Raw genomic sequence first — 17,200 nt, forward strand, 5'->3', positions numbered from 1 at the left:
TACTCGTGGCACAAATAAAGAAACTTCAAAAAAACGTTTAAAACTTTACCGTCAGTTCTGAGTGAATTTTCAGCAAACATGGTGAAGGGTTCCCTCACCTTCACGAAGACCATATGTGACCTCCGTATTGACAGCAATGCCACGTCCATTTGCTCATTCAGCATTGCGAGCCCATTCACTAATGTGCTGCTCAAGGAAGACTTAGACACTTGCTCCGAATCACTACATCATAGCAATCTAAACACACTGCCATTTTTTGAAGCTGCATTCATTGAACTTATGAACTCAGCAACTTGCACAGTTGAGTTTAGCTTTACTGACACCATATAAGCCTGAACAGATGGTGTTGCCATGGAATCCCTTCTCTGCACAGCTGTTGTTAACATTTTTGTCGGTTTCCATAAGACGCACGTTTTTCCCAGAATGACACCTAACCTCTTACTGTTGCATATTTCCAATATGTAGGTGATGCATTTGCTATATTTGAATCTGCAGCTGCATGCAAAAATTTCTTTACACTCTTTATATGTTCCATCCCATGCTCAAATTCACCTTTGAAATGGAATAGTCTAATGAGTTCCCTTTTCTTGACCTGCTGGTTTAGAAATCCTCAAATGGGTTCTCTGCTACTATCTACTGCAAGCCTACCTTCACTGGTCCGTTGGGATCACTACAGCTCCACATGCAACAGGATTGCCTTGACTGATAATCCTGTAAATAGGGCCTGAGACATTTGCTCGCTGTGTAAGTTTGACACCAAAATAGAATGCACCAAAGCTATCCTGTGGGATAATGGTTATCCTGGTCAGATTATTGCTCGCTGTACATAACACATATTCATGAATCATGGATCAAGACCACCTGGAATGTGCCTGGTCTGTCTCAAATTATCCTGGAAGGTTGAAGTATCTCAAAGGTTTGAGAAAGAGGTGAAGTTAACTCTTTAACGTTACTACTATGCAATAGCAATGCAAGTGGTAGGATAGTGTCGTCAAACCAAAAGAAATTCTGCCTACTACACAAATGAGTAATGTGGACATGAATTTCAGTGCCAGTGTGATGCCAGGTACACAGGCTACATGTTCCAATGACTGGAGGATCATATCAAACAGCATGTCCTTTTGGCTGTTCACAACAGATAGACTTACTGACCATACTCAACCAGTCCGTGTTTGTGAAACTCAGAACATAGGCCGCGATTCTCCCATCTTCCGGGAGATTGTCGCATTAGCCGATTCGCGGGGTTCACGTGAGCTCTTGCACCCCGCTTGCATCTCCCAGTGCCGGATTTCTGGTGGTGTCTGCTCCAATCCGGAAATCGGTGGGGAGGCGCAATGACCATTTAAATGGTCATTTGAATATGATTTCAAAATGATTAGCATGCCTGGAACTGAAGTCTCCGGGCCTGCTAGCATCTTCCCCCCTCCCACCAGGGTGGTCCACTCCATCGGGGTTTACAGTAGCTCCCCACTAGCGGGCCGACTGCATTGGAGTGAAGGGGGAGCAATCGGGGCCCCCAGAGGGGTCAGGTGTCAGGGAGGGGTGGTGCCCCCTGGGCATCTGCACCTTGGCAGTGCTAGACTGTGCACCCGGCACTGTCCAAGAGGCAAAGTGCTAGTTCCCAGGGGGCACTAATAGGGACAGGGCCTCCAGGGACGATCTATGGGGGTGGGGGGGGGTCCCGTTGCCATTCTGCATAGGGATTAATGGGGGAAACAGGGAGGCCAGCTATCGGGGCAGGCTGGTGGGGCAGGGTCAGCACTGTGGGGGCGGTCGGGACTGCAGACGGGGGGAAAATCAATGGTGGGGGGATGGAGACCGCGGCGGGCCGGTGGGGGGGGGCAGTCGGAGATGGGCCCAGGAATGGTCTGGGGGCCAGCGATCGGGCCATGGGCGGGCAGAGAGCCAGTGATGTGGGAGTCGCAGGGCTGGCCAAAGATTGAGCTGGCCAGCAATCGGGAGGCCATCAGTGCGAGTCCACTGCGCATGCATCGATCTTGGCACTGGCAGATCAGCGCATGCACAGTGGCCCACTCAGCGCACTGATTTCAGCCTCTCCAGCGTGAATAGGCCCCACCCCCTGAAGTTTAATGATATTCACGCTGGTGGCCTCTGCAGTGCACAGAGTGTGGGAGATTCTCTCTGAACTGCCACTGATAAAAACAGCGTGAATTATTCCAGTTTTCACACGAATTCAACACAATTCTGGCCATAATGTCTGATGTTAGATGTGATTCAAGGATTTGATGGTATTTGCTGAACAAGTGTGCCAAGAATTACACTAACAATCAATTTAACAATCATTTGGGCTCTCATTACGGTTCACTTACAATTTCTAGTACATCTTATTGGAACAATGCCAGGGGAGTACTAAATTGCAATGAAGATATATTGGACAATTACATGTCTGAAAGATCCCTAGTCATTTGGAACAAATTAACTTCACTCCTGAACACTGTCAAATTACACTGCAATAAGTGTGCATTTCAGACCAAACTATGATTGTGAATAGGCTCTTAATTACAAACTCGTACTCCATAGGAAATTTGTTTTGAATGAAATTCAGCAATTTTTTGTATAGCTGGATATTCATACACAGGGACTTGTCCTATCCAGGCAAAAAGAACATGTCCAAGCATTGCCCTTTTTTTTGAATTAAACAAAAGCATGGGGCGCAATATTTCCCAGGTGCATTTTTCATGGCAATGTGATCAGAATTGACCTCGCAACCAATTAGCATGTTTTTTTTCTTGGTGAAATAAATATTTGCTCTCTTTGAAATTTGGTATTCTTGCATTTGTCCAGATGAGTGCAAGACAACAATCTTCAATAGCACCTCTCTTTTTTTCCAACAGTAACCTAAGGATATAAAATTCCTCGTGCATTATTTACTAAAAATACAAAACTGGATACTATTGAGATAGCCATTGACGGAAGCAATTTCACTCCCTAAATATTGAAGTGTGCAGAGTTTTTGGATAGTTAACTTGTATTTGAATGATAGTGTGGTTAATTTGTTGCAGTGGGATCGATCCACATTTCAAACATTGTGAAACGCTATGCCCCAGCTTTCTGCAAATGTCTAGCACTGAATGTCACTAATTATAGATTTTGTTGGAAATTTAAATATTGATATCTCTAATTTTTACATTTCATAAGACTGCTGGGTATAATTTTGCATTTCCTTCCAAAAGGAGCTGCAGTAATATTCTCACATCAAATTAAAGAATGGTTTTGAAGAATTGGTTATAATAATGGCTTGAAATAGCCTCCCAATGATGTTCTGATCATTAAAGATATGCACAGAATTATTTATGTTTCTGTAAAGTATGCAGAAAATTACTGAAGGGTATGAATGGCAAAAAAAAAAATTGTGGCTAATGACTATACAGAAATCTGCTGATTTTGATTCAAGATTCACTTCCTATTGTGTACAAGTTTGTAATTTAGGGTAGGATTTTAAGAATGGCGAGTGATCGGCACTCGCCATTCTGAGATTCAGCGCCTAATGCACAACTGCCTACTCTCTCAGTCCCACCGCCATGGATCTCCATCAGCCCTTGAAAGGAAGTCCCACCCATGAGATATGTCAGCCAATCTGGCTAGAAGTGTTACTGCAGTGCTCTGCCTGGAGGCAAGTCCCAGGGGTCCTGGGGATGGGAGGGCAGGGGATGGCCAGATGGGTTGGGAGGAGAAGTATTCACAGCATCAGGGGGTGGGGTGGGGGCGTAGGCCAGATGGCTGGGTGTCCCGAAGCTCCAATGTTCTGGGAGGAAAAGTGCCCCAACTTCGAGGGGGCCTTCAGAGTGAGGTCCCCCTTCCTTTCCCCCCTGAGATGGGAAAGTTATCATTTTCCCACCCTACCTGCACCCACTCTCGCCAGCCATCGGGCATAGGGCAGTGCCAAGGGACGGGGCCTGATGGGGGTGGGTCCTGCTGCCACATTGCCTAAAGATCGCGAGCACAGGGAGGGAGACCAGTGATTGAGGCTGGCCATTGGGGTGGGAAGGGGGAGGAGAGGGGAGGGGCCGTTTGGCCACACCCCCAATCTTTCACGCAATTCAAGCTAGTGCACCCTGCAGTGCACAGTGTGGGAGATTCATTTTAGAACTCCCACTGAAAAAAACCTATCGGATTTACTCCAGTTTTCATGCAAATTCGACACTTAGAATCTTTGGGGGAGAATCACCCCACTTATGTTCCTGTCATTTGATATGGATTTGCACAGGGAATTCCAAACACCTTTGCAGATCTTAAGAGGAAAAGGTTTTGAAAGCTGCCTTGCACACATTGACAATTCCATGCATCCTCCAAATCAAGGAAAACATTAAAGAAACTGGATGAAATAGTTCCTATGCATCCTGGATACCAGGACTATTTTACTGGTTTAAACACACTTATTGGAATAAGAAAGACTTATACTAATAATAGGAACTGGCAACATCTTCAGAATCTGCTTATACTGAATTGTGCCTTTGAATTATTTTATCGTGTGTGTGTGTACACATATTAATAGGTCTAGCATTTCTCCTGGTCTCATTAGAAGAAGATTGGCATAAATCAAGGTTTATATGGAAAATACAGTGAAGAAGTAATCTCCAAAGAAATTCTATTCTATATATGCCTGTTTCTGTGTATCGAATGCATGCTCTGCAGGTCTGAAAGAGCTTTGATCACACTTACTGCTGTGCACATCATATACCCCACTCCAAAGTCAAAACGACATTGTTCATTCATAGAGTAGTTAATGCCGGGGAGTTGTGGTAACAATGGCCAATCATGTTCAAATGGATCATCGCGTAGACAGTCGTATGAACTGCAATGGAAAAATATTTTCAAACAAGTTACTTTCAAAGTTATCGCCTAGCCAAAAGATGTAAAACATCCAAGCAACTTTTCAACTCTCGGCAATAATGACAGTATGTCCGGCACTCTCCACTTCCTGCTTCTACCACACTGTTAACCTGCCCACTTTCCGGGGTTGGGACATTATATGTGCAGTGCCAGCTCCCAGGAGGATCCCAACTAGCCAGCAAATGCAGTCAAGGGACATTCTAGTGGCGCTGAGTGGAGGCAAGGGCTACAGGCCTTGAGAATCTGAGATCCACATTGCTCCTGGAGCTCGGTAGGGGTATGAGGTTTAATGTGAAAGGTGTCCCATCAGATGGGCCAAAGCCCGAGGGATTATCACTACCTTTCTGCTAATGGTCATTGAAATGGGCCAAAGCAATGGCTAACCATACTGCAAATAATTCAAGGTAACTTAGAGAAGATAAGGCTTGCATTTTTCATTATGGTATTTAATGCATTCGGAATGTAGCAGGATGGGACTTCTAACTGCAACAATGCCGTGGCCTTGATCCATTTTCTATGCTTATCTAATTGTAGTCATGTTGGGCAGACTGCCAACAATAAAGCTGCCTGCTATTGCATGCTTACTATGAGAGGAGTGGATAGTTAAATGAGCTGACATCAAAAGGTATACTCTGGTTTGATTTCGATCGTGCCCGAAAGTGGATCCTCTGTGCCATGATACTCAAATTCTGGACCCAGTGGAGGAAACCTATGTTTGACAGTGAGCAAAATTGATCAGCAAATATGGACAAATGATAGGATTGGCCAACAGTCTACGTATGGCTGTGACTATCTCACTTCTAAATTCTCATTCTTGTTTTCAATTTCCATCACATTCTTGCAGCTCTAGAAATCTGTAGCCTCTTCCGCCTCACTTAAACATCTGAATCTCTGCACTCGTCCAATTCTGGCCCTTTGTGCCTCCCCAGTTTTAATCTCTCCACCACTGGTGGCCAAACCTTCAGCAGTTTAGGCTCCATGGTCTGGAATTTCATCCCTCCACCTCTCTGTTTCTCCCTCGCTTCCTCTCCTCACGTAAATTGCTCCTGAAAACTTGCACTCTAGGCCAGGTTTTGGACCACAGATCCTCTTATGTGGCTTTTGACTGCTCCTTGCAGTTCTTGGGTTAATATTGCACCCGCAAAGCGGTTAAGTAGGGGATTACATGGCATTGCCCCACCAACCATGAAAGAACAGTATCTTAGTGCGTGTGAAAGCTCACTGTTCTTGTATTATTTCTTTTCTCTCCATAATCTATTGTTTCGAACAAGTTAAAAAGTCAAAACTGAAGGTTGAATGCCTGCACTTGTTTTTTGTCAGGAAGTATCATTATTCTGAAGACAAAGATACAGCATCGGGAAGGACAACAACTTGCAAAGATCTCTCCATAATACTTTAGAACACAGAGACACTAAATATTTGCTTCAAAAAGATGATATGAAGAGCTAGGCTATAGTCACAGATCTTTCATTATTTAACTGGATGAAGTTCATACGTCTGTTGCTTGGTTCACTTGGAGACCAGCAGCGATCAGCAATAATCTTTCACTCACTGCAAGTATCGGCTCAGTTCCTGTTGACTACAGCGAGACCAGTGGAAACGATGAAATGCAGCCTGAACCAATGGTGCCATGATACTTCCCATTTTGATTTCATCGCCACAATGATTGCCTTGGCCATCATGCTCCATGCCTAACCTAATAGATGGAAAGAATGAAAATCAGATTGCTCAATACAACAAACAGGAAGTTGAATTTGTGTACCATGGTTTTTAGTACACAAAGCATTCAAGCACATGTAAAAACCAAATGCTCAAAATTAAAAGAATAACTGCAAAGACCAAATTCAGGCATGACGGAGAGTCCAAAATTCTCATATTTAATACTTACATTGTCTATTTGGTTTTCCATCATTACTGCAGGGGTTGGACCATTATACTTCAGACATTGGCCACACCTCATCAGGGAAGCGATAAAAGGAGTTATTGACAGTGCTTTCAAGCAGCAATAACCCCCTCACCAAGGCTCAGTTTGGTTTCACAAAGTGAGTGTTGGTTCTACAGAAAGTGAGGCCGAGGAGTTAATAATGGAAAATAAGGACCCACCTGGTGGATGAATTGAACCAGTACTTTGCATCGGTCTTCACAAATACAAGTAAAATCTCAGCAATAGCTGTAAATCAGGGGAGGGAAAGGAGGGAGAAACTTAAGAAAATTACAATCACCGGGGAAGTGGGGCGGCACGGTAGCACAGTGGGGGCGGCACGGTAGCACAGTGGTTAGCACTGCTGCTTCACAGCTCCAGGAACCTGGGTTCGATTCCGGGCTTGGGTCACTGTCTGTGTGGAGTTTGCACATTCTCCTCGTGTCTGCGTGGGTTTCCTCCGGGTGCTCCGGTTTCCTCCCACAGTCCAAAGATGTGCGGGTTAGGTTGATTGGCCATGCTAAAATTGCCCCTTAGTGTCCTGGGATGCGTAGATTAGAGGGATTAGTGGGTAAAATATGTAGGGATATGGGGGTAGGGCCTGGGTGGGATTGTGGTCGGTGCAGACTCGATGGGCCGAATGGCCTCTTTCTGTACTGTAGGGTTTCTATGATTTCTATGATGAAGTGGTTCTGAGCAAATTGCTGGGACTGCAGGCTGACAGGTCCCTGAGTCCTGATGGATTTCATCCTGGAGTCTTAAAAGAAATGGCTAGTGAGATAGTTTGTGTGTCGGCTTTAATTTTCCAAACCTTGCCAGATTTGGGGAAGGTTCCATTTGATTGGAAAATAGCAAATGTAACTCCTAAAGACATCAGGTGGAATTCTCTCACTTTGAGACCCAGCATCATGGCAGGAGCGAGAGAATGGAAAATGTTTCCTGCTGCGGAGGCTGGCGGGAAAACATGTCAAATCTTCTGATCCCACCCTCATTAATTATGCACCTGGGTGTTTCACTCCATATTCAGTGGCGGGGCAGGCCCGGGTGGCGTGTAGTCCACAGTCATGTCCGGGTGCCCTATTGGAAAGGCGCCCAACATCATTGACCCATTATTGAGGAAAGAAGAAGATGGATCTCCAGGAACATTCTGAGGCTGGAAGATGGACCACCCTTTAGGATACTGAATCTGGAAAGTCCACCTGCAGATGCTCCCCCCACCCATTTGCTGTGCTGTCCAGTGTTGCCAGTGGCCTTGATCCTGAACTCTGGAGGCAGCCCCCCCCCAGGCATTGTTCAGGTGAGAGCTGACACCTGCATGTCACACTGTTCCGAACATGTTTCATGCTGACATGTTTCCCTGCCAGCATCGCAGAGAATGGCAGAATAGTGGTTTTAAAAAGACTACAACCACCTTCTTCAGGGCAAGTGATGCCTGTAAACTATGAATACATTTTTTAAAAAGTACCTCAGAGCAGCTTCACCTGAAAGTGATAGAGTGAGGTTAGCTAACAGAAATAATTACTGTCTGCTCCTTGTGTTTGGTGAAGGAGGGACTGATTTGGGATTCTTGGCCTTTTGGCTAAGATCAAGCCCAGTATGGGTTGCAATGCCTTACCTTGTCAGCTTGGATCTTGATTGTCTCTCTTGTGGAGACCATGAATTGGATTGAATTTGAATTTTGTTCTTGGTACAAGCAAGGAGATAGATCGGGCTTGTCCGGCCCACTCTGCGCATTGGCTTTGTAACTTTAAGAATGGAGTAAATTTTTTTGTAAAAATGCGACAATAAACTCCCAGCCTTCAGAAAGACAGGGAGTTGTTTTTGCTGATAATTTTCAGCATCTACAAATGCTGCCTGAAGAAGGGGCTGGCAAAAAAAATAACTGCAAAGAGCAAGTGAAGGCAATCCCAACGTCAAAGCATGAAACAGTCTCTTGTGTGGGTAGTGGAGCACTGTAGTCCCAGCCTCCTGTTTGCTGGTTCACAAAGTGGATTTACTAGACATTCTTCCCTCAGGATAATACACCATGTCTGGCAGAATGTGGCAGCCAGGATGAAAACCGTGCAAATTAGAATCTGCTGCAAACAGAATTAAATGCAGGAAATTATGCCATCCTGTATAAAACCTGGCACGATAAGACTGCCCAACAGCATTATCTAACGTGCAGGAGTGTTGCCCATCAAGCTGTCTCACATATACAGTTTGCCCATATGTTAACACAACCTTTAGCTCTGTCACTGCATCTCATACGAAACCAGGGCAAACATTTAAATTGCAATTTATGCTGGAATCCCAATTCCCAAGGGCCCGCACATCAAACCATTGACACTTGCTGAAGGGTTGGGAATGAGATGAGAACTAAGGGTCATAGTTTAAAAATAAGGAGTCTTCCATTTAAACCGGAGATGAGGAGAGATTTCTTTCTCTCAGAGGGACAGGAGACATTGAAACGGTCTTCCCCAGAGAGCAGTGAAAGCAGGGTCCGTGAATATTTTTAAGACAGAGGTAGATCAATTCTTGATTAATAAAGAATTCAAAGGTTATCCAGGGTTTGCAAAATATGGGGTTGAGGCTATTGTCAGACCAGCCATGATCTTACTGAAGGATGGAGGGGCCAAACGGCCTACTCCTGCTCCTAATGCATAGGTCCGTATTAGATGATTGAGATTTGGGAAATGCAGGATATGTTGACATTAGATCCCAAGAATCTGTCAACACTGCTCCTGTTTTACAAGATAAAATGGATGCCAAGGAAACCAACATGCGCACAGTAAGAATGCACACACTTGATTTGTGCCTCGTAGATTGGAAACAAATCTTTGGGGGGAGTCAGGTGGTGAGTTACTCACCATTAAATTCTGAGGCTCCTACTTGTTCTTGTAGCCACAATATTTAAATAGCTAGTCCAGTTCAGTTTTTGGTCAATGGTATGACCCAGGATGTTGTTAGTGGGGGATTCAATATTGGTAATGCTATTGAATGTCAAGGGGTAACGGTTAGAATCCCTCTTGTTGGAGATGGCCATTGCCAACAAGTGTTGCTTGCCACTTGTCAGCCCAAGCCTGGATATTGTCGACGTCTTGCTGCATTTGGACATGGACTGCTTCAGTGCCTGAGGAGTTACGAGTGGTGCTAAACATCGCGCAGCCATCAGCAAACATCCCCACTTCTGACCTTATGTTGTATTCAGGGAATGCTGTAGAGAGTGCCGGCTTCCAAATGAGCTGTTTAGGGAAAACCCTCTCAGGAGAATGTGAAAGATCCCGTGGCAAAATTCAGAGTTTTCCTGAACCATGGCCAATATTTATCCGTCAACTAAAATTGCTAAAATATCTGGTCATTGCTGTTTTTGGGATCTTGCGATATGTAAGGTGGCTACCGCATTTCCTAAACGTCAAAAATACTTCGATTCATTTTGGGTTTTGGTCTGAAATGAGAGTTGTTTTCTCTCACCACAGATGCTGCCGGATTTGCTGAGCATTTTCAGCATTTTCTGTTTTGGGATGGAAAGTGCTTATCCAGCTGCACTGTGTTTCGGGGCATCCTGAGAGGCGTTACGTAAATGCCATTCATTTCATAGAAAGCAACTATAATGCTGTTTAATGGGAGATGAGGTGGAAGTGCTGATCTGAGCACCGGTTTGATCCATGTATGAGGTGCATGTTGGCTGATATTTAAGTGTTAGCCAGAGCAAACTACAAGGCTAACTGCATTTGGCTGCAAGTGTACTGGTAAGCTCTGCAAACCTGCTGACCCACTGAAAGCTGAAGCAATCGAACACAGGCACTGAAAGGTCAGCATGCAAAAGGGTACTGCAAACATTGAAAAAAAAATACAAAGCTTCTGCCAATTTATGAATTTTATTTATTTAATTAATTAAAGTGTATTTATTTACTAGTGTCACAAGTAGGCTCACATTAACACTGAAGTTACTGTGAAAATCCCCTTGTCGCCACACTCCGACGCCTGTTCGGGTACACTGAGGGAGAATTTAGCACCTAATCAGCACGTCTTTCAGACTATGTGAGGACACTCGAGCACCCGGAGGAAACCTACACAGACACAAGGTGAACCTGCAAACTCCACACAGACAGTGACTGAAGCCGGGAATCGAACTGGGTCCCTGGCGCTGTGGGGCAACAGTGCTAACCACTGTCCTGCCCCTGAATTTGCATGCCAATAGAGCTTTCCTGCTTCACATTTGAAATGGAACTGTCAGAAAGAAGAAACCTGCACTGAGTGTTTTGGGTTTTTGCATATTTTTTCTTTTTGAAATTTTCACGGGATGTGGGGTTCACCAGCTAGGCCAACATTTATTGCCCATGCCTAATGGCCTTTGAGAGGGTGGTGGTGAGCCACCTACTTTTACTCCTGCAGTCCATGTGGGATAGCTGCACCCACAGTGCTGTGAAGAAGGGAGTTCCAGGATTTGGACCTAGCAACAGTGAAGGAATGGCATTATAGTTACAAGTCAGGATGATGTGTAGCTTTGAAAGGAACTTCCAGATGATAATTTTTGCTGGCTCTTGTCCATTAGGGGCTTACCAATAAGTGCAAGCAAGCCTCTGATTCAGACACGCTCCCACAATGTATTGTATTGCATTGGACCGTATAGGAGTGCATTGAGTTATTGACCCTCACTCTAGCAGTGATTAATAATTGCAATAGGCATTGTAAATTGTTACAAAACATACCATTGCAAATTTCCTTCAATTTCAAATATATGGGGCGAGATTTTCTGGTCCTGCTCGTCATGGCAATCGTAATGACCGGGACAGAAAGTTCAGTGGACCATTCAAAGGTCGATTGACCTCGGGCAGGAATATCCAGTCTTGGGGGTGCACAGAGCCCGAAAGTCCCACCCATAGTCTTCCACCGGTGTATGACATATTGGGCTGATCGCTGTGATCTCAAACTGCTGAGATATTTAGCAACAGCGATTTTTAAAATCTTGAACCGCACTGACTGTGTCCCGTCATGGAATGTGTCCCATCAGCATCATAAATGAGGTGGTCATGCAGCCCTGTTAGGCAAATTAAACCATCCCTAGCGCCTTCAATGGAATCAAAGCTGGGGCATTCAGGTAAATCAAAGACCCACCAGCAGTACACTAAAACTTCACACCTACTTTAGCAATGTTACCTGTCTCCCACCCTCACAATTGCTGCTGAAAACTTCAACTACACTTTAGTCACCTCAATTTCCTCAACTATTCAAGACCAGTCTTTCATGCTCCATGCATCATTATCCCTCATGTCTTCGAAACGTACTGCCCAAATCCTGTCCCGCATCCAACCCAACTTGCTGATCACCCCGTGCCTGCTCACCTAAACTGCTCCCTCTTCATTATGCACTAAATTTAAAACCTTAGCGTTATTTCCCAATTTATTTCTGCCTCGCTCACTTTCTCCAGTTATTTGTCTCTGGCCATCTGACTCCCCCCAACCCTACACTAAACTATTGCTATGTTATGAAAGCCAACTTACCTATTTACTGAGCAGGGGTGGTGGGTGGGGGGGGGGGGGTCAGGAATTCCAACATCTGACAGACCTCAAGTTTCCGTACAAATGGGCTGCCCATGTGTAATGCAGCCGAGGACAAGACCATGTAGAAAGGGAAAACAATGCGAAAACCTGGCTCATGTGAACAGGAGCAGAGCACCATTTCAAACAAGTGTCCCAGGCAAGGGATGCAGATGGTGGGGGACACAGATGGCGGGGGACGCAGACGGCGGGGGACCGCGAGGGGACGCAGACGGCGGGGGACAGCGGCAGATCCTGGTTAAATTATTGGAAAAAGAAAGGAGCAGAGACACAGCTCTAAACAGCCAAAGGGCTGCAGTTAGCAGATTGTAAGTGATCAGGGCTCAGGAGAAGTCTGGCTGTTCTAAGAAGGCAACAGAGCTGTTGGAGCAAAGGTATCCTTTTGCAGTGGTAATATTGTGCTTATAGTGGCCCAAGTGCTGAAGTTGTGCTTGTAAGTTGACACTTTAGTGTGGACACTTTAGTGTGGACTTGGGAATCCAAGTGGCCAGAATCTAGGGAGATGAGATTGAAACCCTATGAGATGAGTCGTCATTGAGGCTGTCCTTGATGGAGCAACTTTTGGAGAGAATTTCAAGGGTGGCACAATGGCTGGCACTGCTGCCTCACAGCGCCAGGGACTTGGGTTTGATTCCGGCCTTGGGTGACTGTGTGTGTGGAGTTTGTACATTCTCCTGGTGTCTGCGTGGGTTTCATCAGGGTACTCCGGTTTCCTCCCACACTTCAAAGACATGCAGGTTATGTGGATTGGCCATGCTAAATTGCCCCTTAGCATCCAAAGATGTGTAGGTGAGGGGGATTAGTGGGGCAAATGTGTGGGGTTAAGGGAATAGGGTGAGGGTTGGGCCTGGGTAAGATGCTCTGTTGGAGAGTTGGTGCAGATTTGCTGGACCGAATGGCCTCTATCTGCACTGTTGAGGATTTCTCTGATTCTATGATGGATCTTCAAAGATGAAGACTGGAATCCCTCATGACAGAGACAAGAGTTTCAACCAGATTGGTTGATTCACACTGTTTACTAATGCCTGGGTATGTTTTTGAGAAATCCATTGAGTCAGTCTCGAATGCATTTAGTGTGCAGTGTGGTGTGTTTGACCACAGTTTGCCTGTTAATCACATGTACCTCATATTAACCCTGAATTTTAGAGTATCAGATAGCCATTGTGTATTGTCGTATCTTTCTGACTTTGTATAGTAAAGTTAACTTTTGTTTGTTCAAAACTCGTGGAATCGTGTGGCTTTCCTCCATCAGCAAATGTCTTGAATTTCAAACTTTGTCTACTATAAACTAGTAAGAGTTTTAACAACACCAGGTTAGATATAAACTATAAACTAGACATTATTGGTACCTAACTGGGTCTTACCAGAAACCTGGGAGCCTGGTAAAGGTTCATAACAGGTGTGTAACTTGGTCCCACTCTTAAGGAACTTTGTTCGAAACCCCTCTGCCTGTCTAAGACCCATCCATCCACCTTTAAAAACTATCAAAAAACCTATCCCTTATTAACCAATCTTTCATTCATCCTTCCCAACTCTTTCATCATAACTCTGAATCTATTCCCTTGTATTTTTCCCTTTGCCATATCTTTTTGCAGTAAAGTTGCTCATCTAATATTTAACACAATATTACTCCTGACAGTATCTTGGTGTTTTTCCTGATTGTTTTGGAACCAGAAGATTTAACACTTACACATGCCCAGTTTCATGAGCAACTACAAACGCGGATGAAAAGCCATCTTCATGGTTCAGAGTGCAACTCCGGATGGGATGGCACATACCTGTAACTGGGGCATAACCTGTAAAAGACAGAAAATTATTGGAGAAGAATGCACTGAAAAAATATATAATTGAGTATTGAGAAACATCAATTCTGTTTTTCTTACTTCAACATTGATAAATGGGCCTTTTTACACAATTTTATGCATAGAAATGTGGACTTTCTCGTAGCCATTGCCACTGTTTCTGCAATTTATATATTCATACTGTCGAAGACCAGTCATATTTTATATTACTTTAATCTGTAAGATAATCTATCTCACCTAAAAAGGTGTTTGTCATAACAAAACAAAAAAACAACACAGAGGGTGCCTATAAGTTTTTAGGTGTCCAGATGACCAACAACCTGTCCTGGTTCCCCCACCCCTGCCGACGACACTATAGTTAAGAAAGGCCACCAACGCCTCTACTTTCTCAGAAGACTAAGGAAATTTGGCATGTCAGCTACGACTCTCACCAACTTTTACAGTTGCACCATAGAAAACATTCTTTCTGGTTGTTTCACAGCTTGGCATGGCTCCTGCTCTTCCCAAGACTGCAAGGAACTACAAAAGGTCATGAATGTAGCCCAATCCATCACGCAAATCAGCCTCCCATCCATTGACTCTGTCTACACTTCCCGCTGCCTCAGCAAAGCAGCCAGCATAATTCAGGACTCCACGCATCCCGGACGTTTTCTCTTCCACCTTCTTCCGTCGGGAAAATAATACAAAAGTCTGAGGTCACGTACTAACTGACTCAAGAACAGCTTCTTCCCTGCTGCTGTCAGACTTTTGAATGGACTTACCTTGCATTAAGTTGATCTTTCTCTACACCCTGGCTATGACTGTAACACTACATTCTGCACTCTCTTCTTCCTTATGTACGGTATGCTTTGTCTGCATAGCGTGGAAGAAACAATACTTTTCACTGTATGTTAATACACGTGACAATAATAAATCAAATCAAATAAATACATATCCCATCGGTAAACTGGCTGATGATGTATGTATGTGCTGGACAACTTTTGCAGTATTGATGCTTGTAACAATCACGCACATTGCAATTAACAGGTGAGAAAGCACCAAATATTAAAATCAAGCATCTTAATTTTGGTTTTAGAAAGTTGCATTATGTAAAAGCTGCACAGCATCCCATTCATGAAGCCCAGTTATTTCACTTATGTTCACGGTCATGCAATTTCTAGTTACATAAGCAGCCTTATGATTTTATTGTGGTTATTGTTGTACCTATCTGACAGTGGCATAATATACGAAGTTACTAAGTGAAAGTACAGAGCAGTCTCGACACTCAAATAATGCCAGTTTGACTGGGGTAAAACGTAACTGGGGTAAAGCGTAAAACATGGTCCGTGGTTTACAAACACACATTTGCAGATTGCAGCCACGACCAGCAATAACAGTATGGACATCAAAAGAAGCATGTGTCCCTTTGCATATTTAACACCTGCTTTAGAAATTAGTTTGCCCTGAATGCAACTGGTTGCAGGAAGGAAAATCAGATCCACGTGCAGCCTATCTGGTGGATAACATTGAAAAGGGCAAGTTAAGAAATACTCACCCGAATTTGAATCAAGTGATGCAGGGCCTCATTATTATCGCAATTGACTGCCAGCCACTGCTCTCCTGGTCACTACCTTGCCCTCCTCCCCATCACCCCTAATTGCTCTTTTGGCGCCCTCTCTGCAAATTGCCTTCCTCGCTCCATCACTCACATTTCTTTCCTAATCACCCCCTCCTCTTCAAATTATGCTGTGTTGCTGATGCTAGCCTAAAATTCAAACAGCATTCTCTGCCCAGCCTTGTAGTTGTAGCTCATCAGTCTGAAGTAAAGGAGGTCTGAGGCCCAATGTCAAATAGGTCCAGTTAGGCCAGCATACCCCCGCACCATCCTGTACTTTTAAAACATTGGACTAGAAATTAGCAAGCTAAGAAATATGTCGTGTCCTGGATTATTTATCAATAAATACACTTAAGCACAACATAAAACAGTTCACCCAATCTGAATGGAATACAGTACCTTGCATGCCAGATGGCCCAAAGTCCTGCCTGGTTAGAAAGATGGCATGGTCATGGTATTCGGCATGGCTGGTATCAGACTTTTGCTGGGAATAAGCCCACTGGCACACATTCTTCAGACTTTGTGCAGGATTCCCAATTTCGATTAGGTTAACAGACTAAAGAAAGAAAAAAAATTCCTTTAAATTTAGGTGCAATTTCAACCATCGACAGTGCAAGAGTTAGAACATTCTTCAACATAGAGACGATTGAATATGTGGCATCAGTTCTCACAATTGTCTGAACTCATAGTTAGCAATTTGTCTTGTACTTCCACTGAATATTTTTGATCCGAGTTTAGAGACATTTAATATATTTATTATTTCCCATGGCGACTTCTGGCTGTCTTTCATTGTGCAATCGAGAATCTGCTCGTCTCCCACTTTCCATACTCTATCTGGCTCTGATTAGCACTCCAGCCTGCCTGTCTCCTTCTTATTCTCAGTATGGCTCTCAGACATTTTGGCACCTAGATAGCACAGTGGGATGCTAGCATCAGAATATTTCATGTGTTTGGCTGAAATTCTTTTCTCCTATATTTCCATGGAAGATTTAAAGCATTTAAAATAAGTGGGGCAACTCTTTGCCTTCACTGAATAGGCAATAATCTGGATGACCAGATGGCCTGCCCATTGTAGAATTGACCAATTGTTCAGTCCATTGAAATGGAGCTCCAGGTTTGGAACCTTACTTGCCGCCAATGGGAATCGGAGTCTTGGCATGTACTGTGCTTGACTCTAATTGGAAAATCACACACAAGTTTCTCATTTGCAATTCTCAGTAAAGTTCCCAATTGCAGGCTGAAGTTGAAAGATTAAATTCTTAATTCAAGTTTTAAAAAGTGCTTTGAACACATAATAACCTTGGAGTTGGAAGGAGCCCTGCTTTTGTTGAGAGTACTCACTGCAATGCAAGTATTTTTACGCTGAGGCCACCCAGAGTGCTGTGGTGAGATGGGGGTGGGCTTTTTTGATGGCAGGGTAGAAGGAAGCCAGGGGCTAGCCCCTGAATAAAGAGTTGGGCTGTGAAAAAATAGTTTTCATCTAGTC

General features: G+C 44.2%; 1 protein-coding gene across 1 annotated transcript in view; it reads right to left on the minus strand.

Annotated features, from left to right (window-relative positions):
• The window catches only part of LOC144505117 (A disintegrin and metalloproteinase with thrombospondin motifs 2-like), a 229,554-nt gene that overhangs the window by 38,591 nt on the left and 173,763 nt on the right, over positions 1-17,200 (minus strand). The window contains exons 6-9 of the mRNA XM_078231003.1: positions 16,114-16,270; positions 14,009-14,114; positions 6,407-6,550; positions 4,684-4,816 (exon numbers count right to left, since the gene is read on the minus strand). Of these exons, the coding sequence (XP_078087129.1) occupies positions 4,684-4,816; positions 6,407-6,550; positions 14,009-14,114; positions 16,114-16,270 (540 nt within the window). The remainder of the gene's footprint in view (positions 1-4,683; positions 4,817-6,406; positions 6,551-14,008; positions 14,115-16,113; positions 16,271-17,200) is intronic.

Source organism: Mustelus asterias, chromosome 16, assembly GCF_964213995.1.
Source record: "Mustelus asterias chromosome 16, sMusAst1.hap1.1, whole genome shotgun sequence".
NCBI lineage: Eukaryota > Metazoa > Chordata > Chondrichthyes > Carcharhiniformes > Triakidae > Mustelus > Mustelus asterias.